Here is a 21,327-nt window from a genome sequence, read left to right on the forward strand (position 1 = left end):
ATTCCATAAATGGGAAATCCTATAGTTTATTATATTACAGCAGTTGTATGAGCCCTTCTCTCAACAAAAGTTGGCTAGAGAGTCATGTTGAATGCTATCAACCTTTGAAATTGGTTAAACACAGATTGATTTTTTTCATTCACTTTGAATTTTTTATTTTCCCTTTCCATTTGTGGATTCTTTGTTTTGATGTATATCTTTATGTTGGTATCATGATCAAATGTTGCCTTTTTTCCCTTTTCTTAAAATCTCCCCCGCACTTTGCATCCTTTTCTTGTCAAAATGTCATGGTGAACAGATCCAAAATCCAACTGGAATTAGGAAGAGAAGGAACCTAGGTCATGATCCACCAGCTGCGTTGCACTCTTGCCCGTGCGCGGTGCGGCTGGTGAATGCCGGGAGAGCCCTCTTGTGGGCTTTGCAGACGTTTGCATGCCTCGTGGAATTCACCCAAGTCCGGCGAGACATCACAGTCAGGATCCATCCACAAAGGGCGTGGCCAATCAGGGGCTGGTTTAGCTCAGTGAGCTAGATAGTTGGTTTGAGATGTCGAACAAGGCCAGCATCGCGGGTTCAATTCCCGTACCAGCTTACCCGAACAGGTGCCGAAATGTGGCGACTAGGGGCTTTTCACTGTAACTTCATACTTGTGACAATAAAAGATTATTATTATTATGGGTGTCCTCACTTTGGGGGTAGTGCCCATGTGTGGGGGGTGTAATTGCCTATGGGTGGGGAGTGTGGGGGACACACAAGATCATTTGGAGATCGGGGCACCCTTTTGAAATGGTGGCCTGATCTCTGAGTTCAGCTCCCCAGTGCTAAAATGGGCTAAACCAGTGAGAAATTCCCCAGGGCCCAAAAAGTGACTAAGTGTCATTTGAATAGTGGTGGAAACTCCCTGAAAAACTCACCTCAAATGAAAGTATAAATGTTTTGAGAGAATTGCATCCATAAGGCAGCTTCAGACAAATGAAATTGGTGCCCGTAAGAGTTAAACCACCCACGCTCAAACACACTTTTATATGTCGTAAGAGCAATGAGATCACATTAACCAGACCTTCAAAGACCCACATCTACAATCTGCTTATTTGAAATGAAGGGAACAATTCTGGAATTATTTAGGAAACAGACTAAAGGATCTATCTTGGCATAGCAATGTGATGAACTGAACCTGCCCATCCTCAACTACCAAGTGAATTTCTTGGAAACAAAGAGACTGGGCTTTCTTTTCCTGTCCACCCCGAGAGTGAAAATTCCCGCCCGAGGTTAACAGGCCTTTCAAAGGTCCATCAAATTGTCCATCCCGCCCATGATAATTCCCGTGGTGGACAGGACTGGGAAATTTACACCTTAGAACAGAGCAGATTTGCCCTATGCTGTACGGTCACATGAATTGGATTGAAATTCTTCAACTCTGTGAAACTGTAGCATTGATAGCTGCAGCCTGCAATTGTGGTCAGCAGTGTTTCCATTCTACAATGTTAGATTTTGAACTGATTGCAAGTAGGTGCTAAAGGCTGCACTGTTGAGGTCCAGGGCCACAAAATTACAAATTCCCAATATCTCATTGCTTTAGAGCTATGAAACATTCTTTAAATGAGGTAAAGTGAAAATTGTATGGCTAAAATATTGTAAAATCTTTCATTACTGTAAATACAACTTTCTTTTGTTCCAGTGTCAGCAATCCCCTCTCACCCTTTGACTGAAGGAGACAGTGTCAGTCTTGCATGTTCCATTTCTCAAGTCAGTAACTCAACAAGGCTCGTTTGGATGGATAATGGCAGGAATATTCTTGTTAAAGAAAAAACATTTAATCTCTCTGGAGAGGGAAAGTACAGCCTGTCACTGTTTATTCCGAAAATTGGACAGCATAACAGAAGGTGGACGTGCCTTGTATTTAACAGATCCATGTTAAAAATTCACATTGTGTACAGGCTCGCAGTTAATGGTAAGAGTCATTTTTATTGTAAAAGGCACAAAAGTCTTGGTAAATTTAATGTCATGTCATGCACACACAATTCATCAATACTTCATATGCCTTGTTTATGTGCCAATTGCTATCCAGCTGTAGCTGTTGCACAATTGCACAAAATAATGCTATTTCACACGTTCAGGTTTTGTCACTTTGCAAAGGCCCTTAATGTTCTTCGCAACAACATTTCCATTCTTTGAACTCCTGCCAATACCTTACTTCCTAGGGCAGCAGTGGGTTAGCCCTGCTGCCTCACGGCGCCGAGGTCCCAGGTTCGATCCCGGCTCTGGGTCACTGTCCGTGTGGAGCTTTTACATTCTCCCCGTGTTTGCATGGGTTTTGCCCCCAGGACCCAAAGATGTGCAGGCTAGGTGGATTGGCCACGCTAAATTGTCCCTTAATTGGAAAAAATGAATTGGGTACTCTAAATTTATTTTTTTTAAAGGAAAAAAAATACTTTACTTCCTGTTGCATTCATTGCAGTCTTGTGTAATTAGTTTAGCTGAAAAATGGAAGGGTGCCATAGAGAAGGATCTTTCAAATACAGACTCATTTGCTGAAATGATTGCAGATTTTTCTGAATCAGCTGTGGGTTTATTAGCACAGAGGCCAACTCCAATCTGCGACTTCTTGCATATTCTCGCATAATTGCCAGATATAACCACGTGCCTATGTGAAGTCAAATTGTGTGAGCTGCAGTTGTAGCGATATTGGGTCACAAAATAGACAAATATGGAGGTCTTAGGCTTAGGTTAGCACTGGAATGCTCATCTCCGAGTCAGGAAGATCGAGAGTTTATGGTCTCACTTCATATAATTCACACCGACACTTCAGTGCAACTGAGTGAGTGAGTAAGTTGCCGTCTTTAGGGTGAGACATTAGGTGGTGTAATGTTCTTGTTGGATGGCCTGATTTATGTTACCAGAACACTTGTAGCTAAAGCTATAAATGATTTATTAACATTAACTGTGGATAAACTTTGTACAAAACAACGAATGAATAACAGTAAGATGTCTGGCAACCTCTCTCTTCCAGCTTCCTCCAGCCAGTCTGAGGGGTCACCTGACTCTAACATTCACTTATATACTAGTGAGAATCCCAGTGGTCAGTCGATGAAGTACAACACAACCATGATATCCCTGCAGGCTGCACGGTAGCACAGTGGTTAGCACTGTTGCTTCACAGAGCCAGGGACGCAGGTTTGATTTCTGTCTTCGGTGAATGTCTGTGCGGAGTCTGCATGTTCTCCTCGTATCTGTGTGGGTTTCCTGTGTTTTCATTGTTAATGTAAACTACTCGCGACACTGATAACATTATTATATTAAACCAAGGACACACGGATGGCTGCCACAGATCCCGTGAAGAACGGCAAAGAAGTTCTCCCTGCTGTTGTTGTTGCTCATCCTGCACTTAGTGGTGCCCAAGACAGGCTTTCATCAGTTCCCACAGTGAGGTTTTTCGTGGAACAGGTCACAAGCCTGTTGCCAGAGGCTTTTAGCTATAGAGATGTCACTCTGCATCAGGCATGGCTGACTAGCAGTCTCTCCCTTTCTTACCCTCTGCCATTGATGCGTTGAAAGGATTTGGCAGGCTGTTTCTTGACGAGTCTGTGAGTTTCTTGACGGCCGATGCCGGATGATCCGTCCGGTTTCATTCCAGCCTTATCAAGGGTGACATGAACAAAATGACTCACTGCCACTGAAAGATTTTCAAGGCCCATCAAACTTAATTTAGAATTAAATTAATTCACGAACAATGTAACCTTCCCGCAATATATCCACAATAAGATAATGTTAGCCACTTGCATCCTAAACATTCAATAGCAGATAGGGTACATTTACAAAGCAATCACAGCATTGGTGCTGGAGGTTTTTTCTGAAAATATTGATGGGAGATGGTCATCACTGGCAAGGCCAGAAATGATTGCCCTGTACTAATCATAGAATCATAAAATCCCTGCAGTGGAGAAGGAGGCTATTCGGCCCATCAAGACTGCACCGACCCTCTGAAAGAGCACCCTAACCTTGGCCTAATCCCCTACTCCATCCCTGTAACCCCACCTAGGGATAATTTAGCATATCCAATCCATCTACCATGCACATTCTTACCAACTTTTACAGGTGCACCATAGAAAGCATCCTATCTGGCAGCATCATAGCCTGGTATGGCAACTGCTCGGCCCAAGATCGTAAGAAACTTCAGAGAGTCATGAACACCGCCAGGTCCATCATGCAAACCCACCTCCCAACCATTGACTCTGTCTACAACTCCCGCTACCTTCGGAAAGCGGGCAGCATAATGGAAGACCCCTCCCACCCGGCTTACTCACTCTTCCAACTTCTTCTATTGGGCAGGAGATGCAAAAGTCTGAGAACACGCATGAACAGATTCAATAACAGCTTCTTTCCCGCTGTCACCAGACTCCTAGACGACCCACTGGTGAACTGATCTGATTAGTACTACCCTCTTGTATGCTTCACCCGGTATCTATGTATTTACATTGTGTCCTTGTGTTGCCCTATTACGTATTTTCTTTTCATGTACTAAATGATCTGTTTGAGCTGCACGCAGAAAAATACTTTTCACTGTACCTCGGTACATATGACAATAAACAAATCCAAATCCAAATTCAAACCAAACCTGGAAACAAACCTCAAAAATCTGACCCTCATCAATAACTCGACAGGCCTGGGATGCCAGCAAACCACCAGTGGAACCGTGTGGCAACACAAATCCAAACATGGCGGACCCAGCAGAGTTGTCAACGCCATCTCAGGCTTGAATGGAGAGGCTGATAGAGTTCATCTCAACAGAATTTCAGAAACATAAGAGGGCAGTAAAAGAGGACCTAATGTCGGCGATGGAGACTGCAATCGAGGCTGCACTGGCAAACATATTCATTCATAAGACCACAAGACCATATGACATCGGAGCAGAATTAGGCCACTCGGCCCATCGAGTCTGCTCTGCCATTCAATCATGGCTGATCTTTTCTCATCCCCATTCTCCTGCCTTCTCCCCATAACCATGATCCCCTCAAAGGAACGGCAGGTCAAGAATTGAGGTGGATGGCACGAGGTCATGGATATATATGAACGGTACAATATATATGAATGGCCAGCAAGGTAGCACAGTGATTAGCACTGTTGCTTCACAGCACTAGGGACCAGGGTCCGATTCCTGGCCTGGGTCACTGTCTGTGGGGAGTCTGCACGTTCTCCCGTGTCTGCGTGGGTTTGCTCCATTGACCCCGTGTATTTCGCTCTGGCATTTGAGCCACTGGCTATTGCATTCAGATCAGCGAAGAGGTGGGCGGGTATTCAGGGAGAAGACAGGGAGTACAGAGTCTCTCTCTATGCAGAGGACCTGCTGCTCTACATCTTGAACCCCCTGTACAGCATGGGAAAGATAATGGAACTCCTGAGGAAGTTCGGGGCCATCTCGGTATACAAATTGAACCTGAGTAAGAGTGAAATCTTCCTGGTAATACCCCAAAGGGGAGGAGCAGAACTGGGAGCGCTGCTGTTCAAACTGGCCCAAACCAAGTTTAGATACTTGGGGATCCAGATAGCCCACAACTGCACCTGGCTTCACAAGTGGAACCTATCTAGCCCAGTGGAGGAGGTGAAGAGGGACCTGTGGAGGTGGGGAGAGTGCAGATGATAAAGATGAACCTCCTGCCAACATTCCTATTTGTGTTCAGATCGCTCCCAAAGATCTTCCTTCCTTGGAAGATCTTCCTTCCCAAATCCTTTATCGCCAGGGTAGGCAATCTGCTCTCAACCTTCATGTGGGTGGTGTTGTTGAAAACTCACCACTATTCTTAGAATTTCCCCTATACCAAAAAGGGTTGATATTCTAAATGGGGAACAGGGATTCTCACTCCCCGACTCTGATGCGAGCTTCAGTGGGTGCTATTCAGGTCAAACTATATTTTCAAGTTATCCCCCGGTATAACCCATACCTTCACAGAAGAATTTTACCCACTTACCCCTTAGTATCATTGATATCCTGGGTCCTGCATTGCTAAGTAAGTAAAGTAGGCTAATAACCACTGTTTCAGGTTAAAACTTTTAAGTTATTTTCTTTTTTTTTCTTTTTAAAAGATGCAATCACTGTCTTTACAGAAATGTAAAAAGGTCTTGCTTCTGGATCCTTCTGGTTGGTTGAAGGGACCATCAGGCCCAACCTGACAATCAATCTTCTTTTTAAAATCTGGTTTTCTTTAGATGTATTCGCTGGTGAACTCGGTTGCTATGTTCTATCTTTCCCATGTACCGAGCTGTGAGAGCTGGCTCTGCTAGCTGTTTCTGAGTTGACTCTGAGCTGACTCTGCCTCCTCTTTAAATTCTAGTCTTCCTTAGATGTATTAGCTGTTTTAGCTCGGCTGCTATGTCTTATCTTTCCCATGACCGAGCTGACTGTAAGCTGACTCTGCTTGATTCTCTTGTTCCTTCTCTGCTTCTCCGCCTCTCTCCCTCTCTCTGAGTTCTGGTGGTTCCTGCTCTGGTCTCTCTGTTTATATTCTCTTTTTAACAGTTATTAAGTTTTTATGACTTTATTGTAAAGTAACTTTTATTTCACTTTGATTGTAAAAAGTATCTTTGATCTAACCATTCTAATACAACTAAGTATTCATTTTGACATGACCTCACCTCTCAGGTCTCTGATTATATTGTTTCCTTTGTGATGTTCAAAGTTCCTTTGTGATATTCAAAAATGCTTTGGTTTCAAGAGGGGTGTGAATTTTGGTTCCTGGCTTTTCTATAGTTTTACTTTCCAATTGTGTCCTCAGCTCATAATTTTGACTTTGATTTTGGCTCCAAATTATGTTTCTCGTAGACTGATAGTCTCCAGTTTTCTTTAATTTACTTGGTGTTAGCAGAATTTCACACCTAGAATTGTCACTAAATTCAACTGAACCTCATCCTTTCCTTTCCAGCTGCTTACTAAGATAGTTAATTTCAATGAAGGTGTGAACCATCGTTTTTAGCTTCAAACAAAAATCCTTTTTGGGAGAAAGAATCTACATGTTATAATCCTGCTCTTTGCAGCTGCTGTCAACCCTTCGTGGGATCTTTCCCTACATTCTCTCATGTTTCTTAAATCAGGTATTGCCAGACTTCCATGTTTCAAATGACACATTTTTCCATATTATCAATTACAGTGGGCAAGAACTCCAGGATCCGTAAATCTGTCCTGCAAAAAGGGCGCTGCTCAGGGGGTCTGTCACTGTCAAATTCTTCTACACTACTACTGGACAGCAAACGTAGTAAGGGTGCGGGTTTGGCTAGGGGGGCCAGGGCAGACTGCATGCAGGTTGAAGAGGGTTCATGTGTAGGGACGTCCCTGTGGCCACTGGTCATTGCTGCACTTCCATTCTTCCAGGCCAAGTACTCAACGGGCTCAGTGGTGTTAGCATCACTGAAAGCTTGGAACCAACTAAAGCACCAGTTCAAGCTGAGAGACATGTCCGTCTCAGCCCCATTTATAATAATAATAGGCTCATCCTGGCCAGAATGGATGCCACATATAAGACTTGGAGAAGGGAAGAAGGGGTGTTGAGTTTCAGGGACATGTACATTGATGGCAGAGTGGCAACCCTGGCGGAACTAACAGAAAAGTTCCAACTCCCGAAAGGGAGCGAGTTCCGATGCCTCCAGATACTGGACATCCTCCGTAAGTAGGACCCGGCTTTCCCCCAGTTACCCAGGCACAGCCTGCTCGACTGCCTAATATCACTGGATGAGTTGGGGGAGGGAAAACTTGCAGACATATACGGATGACTGCTAGAGGAAGTCTGGACGAAACAAGAGAGTAATGGAAAGAGGAACTCAGCTGCAAGCTGTTGCTTATTTACTCGCTATAAATATGGCAGTCAATAAGGTTGCCCTTCCTTTGTCTAGGTATTGATATTATATTGCTTTCAGAGTCGCCAGGTATCAAATGATGCCACCACAAGGCTCAACCGGGTATCGATCAAAGACCCAACAACCAGTTAGTTAGTTCAAGTTCAATAATACTTTATTTACACACAAGATTAACTTATACATGAAACATAAACCCTACGAGCTAAATTACATCTAACTCTGTGACAACCGTATTTAACTTCAGGCACCCGGTTTAGGTCAGAGGAACAGTGGCCTTTGTTCAAATCTGGATCTGCTGGGTCTGAATCATAGAATTTACAGTGCAGAAGGAGGCCATTCAGCCCATCGAGTCTGCACCGGCTCTTGGAAAGAGCACCCTACCCAAGGTCAACACCTCCACCCTATCCCCATAACCCAGTAACCCCACCCAACACTAAGGACAATTTTGGACACTAAGGGCAATTTATCATGGCCAATCCACCTAACCTGCACATCTTTGGACTGGAGAAGTAACTGCGGTTCAGCTGGGCTCATCCATCTGGTAGCGAGCGTTGAACTTGGACTTGCTTCTGGTCGTGGTGCTGCAGTTGGAGATGGACGTTGCCGGAGCACCAGGTCCAAAAGAAATCGAACACATGGCAGTGTCTCTCTTTATCCTGGGGGGGGGGTTTTGCGCTCTTTTGGACAGTCCTTAGGTTTGGACCCAATAATTCGGCAGACTTCGATCACTGCCTTCGATCCGAGCCAATAAAGGGGTGGATGCCTTGATGGCTGGGTGTGTCCTAAGCGGTCATTGACGTTGCTGTTTAAGCTTCCTGAGTAAAGGGAGTGGCACCGACAGCCCATAAAATTAATTTTAAAAAGTAATCCTTCTGATAAAAGCTCTAAAGTAATATCTACACTAATCTCTGCAACACTTGGTATTTACATAACACAGTGGGGACCTGTTAATCATAGAACATAGAATCCTTACAGTGCAGAAGGAGGCCATTCAGCCCATTGAGTGGGCATCGACCCTCTGAAAGAGCACCCTAACTAGCCCCAATCCCTCACCCTATCCCCGTAACCCCATCGAGGGGCAATTTTAGAGTAACCAATCCATCTAACCTGCACATCTTTTGACTGTGGGAGGAAACCAGAGCACCCGGAGGAAACCCAAGCATACACGGGAAGAATGTGCAGATTTCACACAGTCACCCGAGGTTGGAATCGAACCTGGGTCTCTGGTGCTCTGAGGCAGCAGTGCGGACCCACTATGCCACCATGCCGCCCTGGCATCACGCCAGTCAATTGACAATTCATCCCAGGAGCGTTCTCGTTGTTAACTGACGGATGGCTCTATGAATTTATCCAGAGTGTAACTCTACCATATAGGCAAGGAAAGCACTGAGTTTGATCCCTGGTCCTCTGTGCTGAATTGGCTTAGCTAGGCTGAGGTGATGAACACAAGGCTTCAGCTATTAACAGTTGAGTTGGAGAGGCAACCCTTAACTAGAGTATGTTGCCCAGATTGCTATTCGCCGCCTATTCTTGCTGCACACACGTGTTAGGGAATGTTAGCTTCCCAAAGGCAAGGCATCTATCTCCTCAACCTTACAAAGAACAATGGCTATTTCGTTCAGGCAACATTGGGCGGGATTCTCTGTCCCGGCAGCCCCCGGTGCGGCGCGCTCCCGCTGGCAGCCAGCCAATGGGGTTTCCCATTGTGGCCATCCCACGCCGTCTGGAAACCCGTGGGCGTGGATACGCTGTCAGCGAAGCGGAGGATCCTGCCGACGGAGAATCCCGCAGATTGTGAAGGCTGTGCCCATGGAATATTATAAAATTTAACATTCAGGAGAGAGGAGAAAATTGCCCAGGAACTAGATAACATTTCATGTGCCAATTTGAAACTATTTAATTCCAAAGTGATTAGCTCTGGTGGGAATTTGAGTTTTTTTTGTCAGTCTATTTTAAACAAAAACTATCACTTTTGATGGAAAATAGTTTACTTTCTCCTCTTGTGAAAACATGTACAGGTTTTTGTAACAAACCGTTTGGTAGAAGACCTGAAGATGGATTTTTACCAGCGCAATGATTAGAGCAGATAGTGAAAATAATTTGGACCGATTAAATTGAGTTTAGTGTTAACGAATTGTTTTGTAATATTTGCATTTTTGAAAATATTTTGATTCTTTTCAGAGCGGAATAAAAATGCTGATCTGAACTATATTTTCATTCCTGTCGTTTGGGTGCTTCTGTGTCTCAGTGCGTTAATAATGAGCTGCCTCAGGAAGATCAATTCAACAGGTAAGAGAACAAGGTGACAATACGTGTCAAGCACTGATACCAGACAGAATTATGATGTTCACATTAAGGACAATGCACCATTACTTGCTCTTGCACTGACCAGTCCACCTGACTTCGGTATTATTAAGCAATTGCACTGGAACATTTGCCAAGTGGAAGAGGTGGAGCTGCCATGCAATGCGAAGGAAAAAGATAACTCCAGGATCAGACTTCATGCTAGCTTTACTGAAAAGAACAGAGAAGCCGATTTGGAGGATTGAGTAGTTAAGAGAGATATTAATCTGATGTGTGAGCAATTGATGAATGTATTGGGATTCCTATCAGGCAGTTTCCAAATCGTGCTGGATAGGATGGTGAGGTCCACTACCGACATGTGTGTCTTGATAGACTGCAGCCAGCCACGGGATGTTTGGTCACTTCAATGACCCTGACCTTTTAAATCTCACTGCTTCCCCCCCCAAACCCACCTTTTGCAGAAGAGGTTGTAACAATTATGACAATTATTACAGTTAGTTATCGGCTAGGATAGGAAAGAGAAGAGTTGGTGGTTTTACTTGGATCATTGATCTCCTAGAATCTGCCCTCTCAGATTCTGGATGCAGTCTTTAGCAGAGACAGTTATGATTTCATCTTTCATGACAACACTTTTGTTCTTTGATGACTGTCTTGAACCCATTGCATGTTCTGGTTGCAGACAACAAGCTGCCCTGCCAGAGGCAAAGTTGTGACATTCGCACCTGATATTCTAATATTCCATGCCCTTAAATATTCTATGAACCAATAAACCCACAACAGCACCATCCTCCTATCTTTCAGCCACAAGTGGGTGGCAGTGAGGTCGGTGAAAGAGCTCTTTTTTCAGGCATTATAGGGACTCACACCAGGGTGAGAAATCGATCCTTTGATAAACCAGTAAAACTACCATGTTATCTGTGTACAGATGTCCCTGAAGTGGCTGGTAAATTTACAAAATTAGTTAATATAAACATGAGGGCTGGATTCTCTGTTTTTGGGACTATGTCCCCACGCCGTCACCAAAACTGTGGACTTTCACACCTGCAGGGGGCTAGCAGGGACCCAACATAAAACTAGCAGCTTTTGCTGCAGATATGGGCCCCCGCACTTCCGGGTTGGAGGCCATGCTCCATGGCGGACACAGACTGCGGAGCTAGACACTAAAAATAGACCCCCAATCGACTGTGCACCCGACCCGGCCTGCCTGCACAAACATTGTCGGGCTGCGTATAAGGCCCCCTGCCCTCCGATCAGCCCACCCCCGACCAGGGTGGCCATGGCCTGAGTCTGCAGCTGCCACGCTAGTATCCCGACCGGCAGGACCACATTAGATCCAAGTACACCGCTTTAATCAGGGAACCAGCGCCGGTCCTGATTACGTGTGGGGAAATGGATTCTCCGCCCCAGCGCCGGCCTCGATTTTGGCATCGGGGTGCGGAGAATCCAGGCCCAGTATTTTCATTTGGGGAGATGCTGTTTGGTTCTAAGATGGAAGGACTGAGACATATGTTGGGCATAATATTGACCCAGGGAACCACGATTGTTTAACTAAAGTTCACTGTCAAACAACACCAGTTGCTGAAATCTGTTGGACCCCTCCTACTTTCTTGAATTCGCTATATCATCAATATCCCCTTCCTCATCATGTTGAATGGCTGGTTGTCCCAGTAGTGCAAATCTATGCAGCGTAAAGCAATCCATAATCTGCAGGTTATACTTCCTGAGCTATACTGTCCCACCACGTGAATCCTTGTCAGTGGGCGGAATGCTGGCACAGTGGTTTAGCACTGCTGCCTCACAGCGCCAGGGACCCGGGTTCATTTCCAGCCTTGGGTGACTGTCTCTGTGGAGTTTTCAGATTCTCCCCGTGCCTCCCGTGGGGTTCTCTCCCACACTCCAAAGGTGTGCAGGTTAGGTGGATTGGCCATACTAAATTGTCTCTTAATGCCCAAAGATGTGCAGGTTAGGTGAGGTTAAGGTTATAGGACGGGGTAGTGGGCCTCGGTAGTGTTTTTGAAAACTCACCACTATTCTTAGAATTCCCCCTATACCAAAAATGGCCGACATTCTAAATGGTGATCAGCGATTCTCACTCCCCGACTCTGATGCAGGCTTCAGTGGGTGCTATTCAGGTCAAACTATGTTTTCAAGTTATCCCCTGGTATAACCCATACTATCACCGAAGATTTCATCTACTTACCACTTAGTAGCATCGATCCTGGGTCCCGCATTGCTAAGTAAGTAAAGTAGACTTTGGAATAACCACTATTTCAGGTTAAATTAAGTTATTTTATTATTATATTTTTTCTTTTAAAAGCTGCAATTACTGTCTTTACAGAAAGGTAAAAAGATCTTGCTTCTGGATCCTTCTGGTTGGTTGAAGGGACCTTCAGGCCCAACTTGACAATCAATCTTCTTTTTAAAATCAGGGGCGAAATTCTCCCCCAACGGCGGGATGTCCGCCGACTGGCGCCAAAGCCGGCGCCAATTAGACGGGCATCGCGCCGGCCCAAAGGTGCGGAAGGCTCCGCATCTTTGGCGGCCTAGCCCCAACATTGAGGGGCTAGGCCGACGCCGGAGGGATTTCCGTCCCGCCAGCTGGCGGAAATGGCGTTTGTTTCCCCGCCAGCTGGCGCGGAAATGCGGCGCATGCGCGGGAGCGTCAGCGGCCTCTGTCAGTTTCCCAGCACATGCGCGGGAGCGTCAGCGGCCGCTGTCAGTTTCCCACGCATGCGCAGTGGGGAGAGTCTCTTCCGCCTCCGCCATGGTGGAGGCCGTAGCGGAGGCGGAAGGGAAAGAGTGCCCCCGCGGCACAGGCCCGCCCGCGGATCGGTGGGCCCCGATCGCGGGCCAGGCCACCGTGGGGGCACCCCCGGGGTCAGATCGCCCCGCGCCCCCCCCAGGACCCCGGAGCCCGCCCACGCCGCCTGGTCCCGCCGGTAAATACCAGGTTTGATTTACGCCGGCGGGACAGGCAATTCCTGGGCGGGACTTCGGTCCATCCGGGCAACTGGCACGGCCGGATTCCCGCCCCCGCCCAATCTCCGGGAGCGGAGACTTCGGCGGGGGCGGCGGCGGGATTCACGGCGGCCAGCGGCCATTCTCCGACCCGGTGGGGGGTCGGAGAATGATGCCCCTGGTCTTCTTTAGATGTATTCGCTGATTAACTCGGTTGCTGTGTCCTATCTTTCACATGTACCGAGCTATGAGAACTGACTCTGCTGGCTATCTCTGAGCTGACTCTGAGCTGAATATGTCTACTCTTTAAATTCTAGTCTTCCTTAGATGTATTAGCTATTTTAGCTCGGCTGTTCTGCCCTGTCTTTTTCCCATGGCGGAGCTGACTGTAATCTGACTCTGAGCTGCTTCTCTTGTTCCTTCTCTGCTTCTCTCTCTCTCCCTCTGAGTTCCTGTTCTCGTTCTGGTAGTTCCTGTCCTGGTCTCTGGGTTTATATATTTTTCTAACAGTTAGCTAGTTTTTATGACTTTATTGTAAAGTAACTTATTTCACTTTGATTGTAAAAAGTATCTTTGATCTAAACCTTCTAATCCAACAAAGTATTCATTTTGACATGATTTCATCTCATACATCTGATTATTTGTTTCCTTTGTGATGTTCAAAATGCTTTGGCTTCAATAGAGGTGTGAATTTTGGCTTGGTTCCTGTCATTTCTATAGTCTTATTTTCGAATTGTGTCCTCAGCTCATAATTTTGACCTTGATTTTGGCTTTGAATTATGTTTCTCGTGGACTGATAGTCTCCAGTTTTCTTTAATTTACCTGTGTTGCTACCTTTTGGTTGGTTCAATTGGCTCTGTTTTATAACCTTTGCTCTCGAGTCGCCAGGTATCTTTATGATACCGCCACGAGGTTCAAGTTCAAGTAATGATCAATGACTCAATACACCAATTAGTAAGATTCAAATCAAAGCACATTTATTATACACAGTAAATCGCTACTCATGCATAAATTCTACTTTCTAAGCTACTTCTACATCTAACAGGCCTATACTTAGCTTCGGACTGGCCCACCAGGTCAGGGGAACAAATGGCCTTTCGTTCGGGTTCTGAGTCTGCGGGATTCGAAGTTGGTATGGACTGGTAGCTATGAGCGTCTATCTCGTAGCGAGCGTTGACTTAAGACTTACTGGATCTCGGCGGCAGCTGCACCGGTCACTGTCAAGGTTGGTTCGCGTTGCTGAGTGACGTGGTCAAGAAGGATGATTTGAACTTGGGGGCTTAACTTTATAGTCCCCTGGGGCTTCCTGCCTTTCGGGGCGGACCCTGTACCTGGTTCCAAATGATTGGACTTCGTTCCAATCGCTTGGTTCGATTTCTCCAATACTGGAGCGGTTCTCTGATCAATGGGCAGTCTTGAGGTGTCCGTTAACCTCTTTTGTGTTGGCTCCTGCTGGCGCCGGGGAGTTTGTCCTTTGTTTATCCCAAATGTTTCGATTGTACCTGGGGATCGCTCATTAGTATGTAGATGGCTGCTACATTATTATGCAGATGGCTGCTTGTATCGATGCTGTCTGGGCTTTTGCAGAGTTTAATACACAGTAACTTGCGCCTGCTAGTTTCTGCCTGTGTTGGCTGAATTTCCCTGCAGCCTTTGCTGTTCTCCATTTTACGTCGGGAGTTGGCCAACCCAGGTGGCTACACCTGGTATTAGCAAAATTTCACACCTGGAACCTCATCTTTTCATTTCCAGCTGCTCACTAAGGTAGTTACTTTCAATGAAGGTGTGAGCCATTGTTTTTGGCTTCATTCAAAACCTGTTTGTCTTGTTTGCTAAGCCTGCTTGACCAAGGATATCTGCATTTTACAATCCTGCTCTTTGCAGCTGCTGCTAACCCTTTGTGGGATCTTGCCCTGTATTCTCTCATGTTTCTCTCAGACCAGATATTGCCAGACTTCCATGTTTCAAATGACACATCTTTACACATTTTCAATAACAGTAGGGTGCTCTTTAAGACGGTTGATGCAGACTGAATGGCCTCCTTCTGCACTGTAGGGGTTTTATGGTTCCAAGGGTTTGCTTTATTGGGGCTCTAAAGCTGACTGTAGCAGATTTTAATGCCTGTGTTCCTAAGCGGATATGTCAAGGGCAGAAAAGATAACACTCATATTCATTCCACCTTACGAAGGTTCATATAACCAAGTAGGGGATAACATGAGGCTAAACTCTGTGTAAATCCTCTCCAGTTCCACCTGAAGTAGGCCCATCACAGGAAAAGTACAAAGAAACAAAATACTCAAAAAGAATTAACAAGCCTCACAACATGAACCAAAAACTGATGTTGGTATAAAAAAGAACTTAAGGATTTTCTTAAACCGTTATGTAACTCTCAAATTCATTCAATCCTTCTCCATAGCCACTGACGATCGAAGAGAAATAACCTTCAGAAACATTATTTCAAACTCCGAGCAAAACTCAGAAGAAATTCATTATGCTTCTGTTATTTTTCAACAGAGGAGCCCAGGTAATTAAAATGTTATATTTTGACAGCAACATTTTGATAATTTCCTTCCATACATTAACTTCACTATTTAATTGTACTTCTATCAAAGATCCTGCCCTCGATGAACAATCTGACCTGCAGTCTTCAGTAGATGTAAGTAGATAAGTATACATGTCAAATTTAATGTAATGACTTAATTAAAGTTTTAGAATAAATCTTTGACACAATGAAAGAGTGAATCTATCTAATGTCTTGTTTTCATATTCACTCAGAATCGAGGAGCTTCAGAAGGAAATAAATCATCCATAATCTATGGAACAGTATTAAGTAGAACACCCTAATTTGCATACGGATAATTGGAGGAAGAAAGGATGGAAGAGAAAACTTTTTTTTGCCAGAGTGTGGTTGTTTATAGAATTAGATGTATATGTTTGGGATTGCGCCCACTGCTTACAGTGACGCACGACAGAAAATAAGCACAACTTATGTGGATTGGCCATGATCAATGCGTGGAGTTATGAGGATAGGGCAGTGGGTCCAGGCAGAGTACTCTTCCAGAGGGTCGGTGCAGACTGACTGAATGGCCTCCTTCTACACTCTAGGGATCCTATTCTATGGATCTTTACGGAATATCCAAGTTCAGAAATTTTTCAGCTCTGACAACGAGTCATCTGGACTCGAAGTGTGAGCTCTGTCCTCTCTACACAGAAGCTGTCAGACCTGCTGAGATTGTGCAGCATTTTGTGTTTTTGTTTAAGAAATGTTGTCATTCTCAAATCTATAAAATATATATTTGGAATGGAATTAAAACTTGTAACATTGTTTGTGGTGATATACTATTTTCTGTAGATTTATGTTGTATCAGGTAGAATATTAGTATGTAACAGAAGACAGGCACCCGTACCCTTTTACAGCACTGTTATAATGCAATAATGTGAACACCCACACGGTGGTAATGTGGACCCTTTAAGGGGCAATGCTTCACAGGCCACGTGACCTGACCTGAGCCTATGGAGGCGGAGCGAGCAATGGTTAGCCTATCAGGTGTTTAGGCGCAGGCCTAGCTGTTGCGGTTTGGGAAGAGTAAACTTGTGAATTAAGGGAATTAATTCCCAAGTGGCTGTTTAGCACAGGGCTAAATTGCTGGCTTTGAAAGCAGACCAAGGCAGGCCAGCAGCACGGTTCAATTCCCGTACCGGCCTCCCTGAACAGGCGCCAGAATGTGGCGACTAGGGGCTTTTCACAATAACTTCATTTGAAGTCTACTTGTGACAATAAGCAAATTTCATTCATTTTCAATTAGACCTGTGTTGTGCTGTTCTGTATATAAGATCTTCTTAGTTAAATAAAACACCATTGTGATTTAACACTGTCCGCCACTTGCCTTGCAATACAACACGCACCAATATGACAAACATGAGAAATGGTTTATCCAGACACCATTTGACACTGGTGACCCTCAGAGAACACTCCTCATCTGCACTAAAATGATCTAAACCCCACCCCCCCACACAATTATTGCAAAAATTATTGCTGTAAAAACTCATCAAAGATTCATCATGAAATACTTTCCCAGTACTGAGTCTGTGAAGGTATTCTGTCGATGATTTCTGTGTTGTATCATTATGATACTATGGTGTATTTTCTCTGATTGTCACCATCTTACGTGGGAGGTAATAGGAAGCTTGATCACCAGGGCCATCTAACTACACAATCCGCTCCTGTGATGGACTCATTTTGCTTGGTGACTCCTAATCCTCACCCCTCGCCAAATACTGAGGTATTCCACAATACTGTAATGAACCAAAATTCTACCGACATGCTCTGGAGCTGAATCCCCCAGTACGGCTTTGACTTTCACTTTAGGTTTAAGCCATGACTCACTGGTGGCTTTTTAAAAATAAATTTAGAGTGCCCAATTTGTTTTTTCCAATTAAGGGCCAATTTAGCATGGTTAATCCACCTAACCTGCCCATCTCTTTGGGTTGTGGGAGTGCAATCCACGCCGACTCAGAGAGAATGTGCAAACTCCACACAGACAGTGACCCAGAGTCGGGATTGAACCTGGGACCTCGGCACCGTGAGGTGACAGTGCTAACCACTGAGCCATTGTGCTGCCTAACACTTGTGGCTTTTTAACCTGTGAGTCAGAATGTTGTGAGTTTGAATCCCATGCCACAAAACCAAGAGTAAAATCTGGGCTGACATTCCAGTGCAGTAGGATTGCGACACTATTGGAAGTGGTGGCTATGAGCAGAATCCGAGAATTGCAGAGTGACGTTACACAAACTAATGGCATACCTCCATGATGCCTGAGTCAGTTCTTTGAAAGAGATATCCAATTCAGCCTTTCCCTATCGACTGGCATTTTTTATGCATTTCAAGTATTTATCTGATTTTCTTTAGATAATTATTCTAAAATCTGTTTCTATACCCTTTCAGGCAGTTTACTCCAGGGGTGGTATTCTCCAATAATGGGGCTATGTCCCCACGCCTGTGAAAAAAAGCGCGCAAATCACTCTGGACTCACCTGGAGAAAGTCCAGGGTGATTTTCCGATTTGCAGGGGGCTAGCAGGGCCCCGGAGTAGTCCTCGCAGATCTGGCTGCTGATACGTGACACCGCACTTCCAGTCGGGGGTCCGCGCATGCGTACGGCGGCGGCCTGCGTTGGCAGCCCCGCGCGACATGGCTGACTCACACCGCGGACTGGCACCAAGAAGATAGGCCCCCCCCACATTGCACGCGCCCGCGGATAAGTGGCCCCCGATCGGTAACCTGGCTGTCCTGGAGGCCCCCCCCCGTGACTGATCCCCCCGCCCCCCCACAGGGCGGCTGCGGACTGAGTCCGCAGCTGCCACGCCAAGTTCCCAATGGGTAGAACCATGAAAGAACCACGTCATCAGGAACGCGGCCAGCTGCACTCGGCAAATCGCCGCGGGGGCCTCTTTCAATGGCCCCCGACCGGCGCCACATCGACCGCGCGCGCGTGACTGGCGGCGATTCTCCAGGGACCGTGGGAGCGTCGCCGGACCCGATCTCGGGTTTGACACCCATTCTCCGCCCACACGCTAATCGCGATTTTGACACGGAATCGCGGAGAATCCCGCCCCAGATCCTCATAATTCACTGAGCGAAAATTATTTTTTTACACATCACCTCTGGATCTTTTACCGATTACCTTAAATCTATGATTTCTGTTTTTTCGATAATTCAGTCACGGGATATCACTGGCAAGGTCAGCAATTGTTGACCTTGAGAGGGTGGTGGTGAAAACACCTCCTTGAACCACTGTAGTGTCTGTGCTGAAGTTACTTTGCCCGTGCTGTTAAGTTTCAGGATTTTGAATCAGTGACAGTAAAATTCCAGCAATTTAGTTTCAAACCATCATTGTTTGCAGTTTGAAGGGGATGTTGGACGTGGTATTCCAATGGAGTTGCTTCCCTTCCTAGGTGTCAGAGGGGGTTTGGGTGGTGCTTTGGAAGAAATGTTGTGAGGGGTGAGAGGAGACACATGGAGCATCAACACTGCAATACACCTGGAACACTGAGGGCTTGTTTCTGTGTTGTAAATAACTGGTTACAGTTTATAACTTTCTCATTTAGAAATTGACTTTGTTATCTCACAAACTACAATGAGAAATTACTGACCCGAATGATATACTTCAATAATTACATAATTATAGATTGTTTCAGGTTACCATTGAATTGCGTAGAAAGTAAAATGTTTAACAGCAGAGGCTCCGAGGAGATTCTCAGAACGATGTTTTGAGTTACTGATATAAATATTGAGGAGCACATTGATCATTTGCAAAATAAATTTGAGTATTTTTTTCCCACCACACTAACAACTTACATTTCAGATTACACATTGTAAAACATCACAAAATGCTTCACAGGAATAGGGCGGATTCAGCCACTGCGTTGTGCCCGGCTGAAATCCGGGCATGTTGGGTGAATAGCAGGAGAGGGCAAAATTGCGATTCACCTGACCCACTACCGATGGCAAGTTCCGATCTCACTCGAAAATGGCGAGACTCTCATTCAGCCTAATTTGCATTCATTTCAAACTCATTGACAAGGCCTTTTACACATATGTGAGAAATATGAGAATGTCTAGAGCGAGGGTAGGTCCGATCAAGGACAGTAGCGGGAGATTGTGTATGGAGTCTGAAGAGATAGGAGAGGTCTTGAACGAGTACTTTTCTTCTGTATTTACAAATGAGAGGGGCCATATTGTTGGAGAGGACAGTGTGAAACAGACTGGTAAGCTCGAGGAAATACTTGATAGGAAGGAAGATGTGTTGGGCATTTTGAAAAACTTGAGGATAGACAAGTCCCCCGTGCCTGACGGGATATATCCAAGGAGTCTATGGGAAGCAAGAGATGAAATTGCAGAGCCGTTGGCAATGATCTTTTCGTCCTCACTGTCAACAGGGGTGGTACCAGGGGATTGGAGAGTGGCGAATGTCGTGCCCCTGTTCAAAAAAGGGAATAGGGATAACCCTGGGAATTACAGGCCAGTTAGTCTTACTTCGGTGGTAGGCAAAGTCATGGAAAGGGTACTGAAGGATAGGATTTCTGAGCATCTGGAAAGACACTGCTTGATTAGGGATAGTCAGCACGGATTTGTGAGGGGTAGGTCTTGCCTTACAAGTCTTATTGAATTCTTTGAGGAGGTGACCAAGCATGTGGATGAAGGTAAAGCAGTGGATGTAGTGTACATGGATTTTACTAAGGCATTTGATAAGGTTCCCCATGGTAGACTTCTGCAGAAAGTAAGGAGGCATGGGATAGTGGGAAATTTGGCCAGTTGGATAACGAACTGGCTAACCGATAGAAGTCAGAGAGTGGTGGTAGATGGCAAATATTCAGCCTGGATCCCAGTTACCAGTGGCGTACCGCAGGGATCAGTTCTGGGTCCTCTGCTATTTGTGATTTTCATTAATGACTTGGATGAGGGAGTTGAAGGGTGGGTCAGTAAATTTGCAGATGATACGAAGATTGGTGGAGTTGTGGATAGTGAGGAGGGCTGTTGTCGGCTGCAAAGAGACATAGATAGGATGCAGAGCTGGGCTGAGAAGTGGCAGATGTAGTTTAACCCTGAAAAGTGTGAGGTTGTCCATTTTGGAAGGACAAATATGAATGCGGAATACAGGGTTAACGGTAGAGTTCTTGGCAATGTGGAGGAGCAGAGAGATCTTGGGGTCTATGTTCGTACATCTTTGAAAGTTGCCACTCAAGTGGATAGAGCTGTAAAGAAGACCTATGGTGTGCTAGCGTTCATTAACAGAGGGATTGAATTTAAGAGCCGTGAGGTGATGATGCAGCTGTACAAAACTTTGGGAAGGCCACATTTGGAGTACTGTGTCCAGTTCTGGTCACCTCATTTTAGGAAGGATGTGGAAGCTTTGGAAAAGGTGCAAATGAGATTTACCAGGATGTTGCCTGGAATGGAGAGTAGGTCTTACGAGGAAAGGTTGTGGGTGCTAGGCCTTTTCTCATTAGAACGGAGAAGGATGAGGGGCGACTTGATAGAGGTTTATAAGATGATCAGGGGATTAGATAGAGTAGACAGTCAGAGACTTGTTCCCCGGGTGGAACAAACCATTACAAGGGGACATAAATTTAAGGTGAATGGTGGAAGATATAGGGGGGATGTCAGAGGTAGGTTCTTTACCCAGAGAGTAGTGGGGGCATGGAATGCACTGCCTGTGGAA

General features: G+C 45.4%; 1 protein-coding gene across 1 annotated transcript in view; it reads left to right on the top strand.

Moving 5' to 3' along the window:
- The window catches only part of LOC140427403 (uncharacterized), a 34,549-nt gene that overhangs the window by 8,443 nt on the left and 4,779 nt on the right, over positions 1-21,327 (top strand). The window contains exons 3-6 of the mRNA XM_072512938.1: positions 1,679-1,951; positions 10,027-10,134; positions 15,524-15,631; positions 15,720-15,763. Of these exons, the coding sequence (XP_072369039.1) occupies positions 1,679-1,951; positions 10,027-10,134; positions 15,524-15,631; positions 15,720-15,763 (533 nt within the window). The remainder of the gene's footprint in view (positions 1-1,678; positions 1,952-10,026; positions 10,135-15,523; positions 15,632-15,719; positions 15,764-21,327) is intronic.

This window comes from Scyliorhinus torazame, chromosome 7, assembly GCF_047496885.1.
Source record: "Scyliorhinus torazame isolate Kashiwa2021f chromosome 7, sScyTor2.1, whole genome shotgun sequence".
In the NCBI taxonomy this organism is placed as follows: domain Eukaryota; kingdom Metazoa; phylum Chordata; class Chondrichthyes; order Carcharhiniformes; family Scyliorhinidae; genus Scyliorhinus; species Scyliorhinus torazame.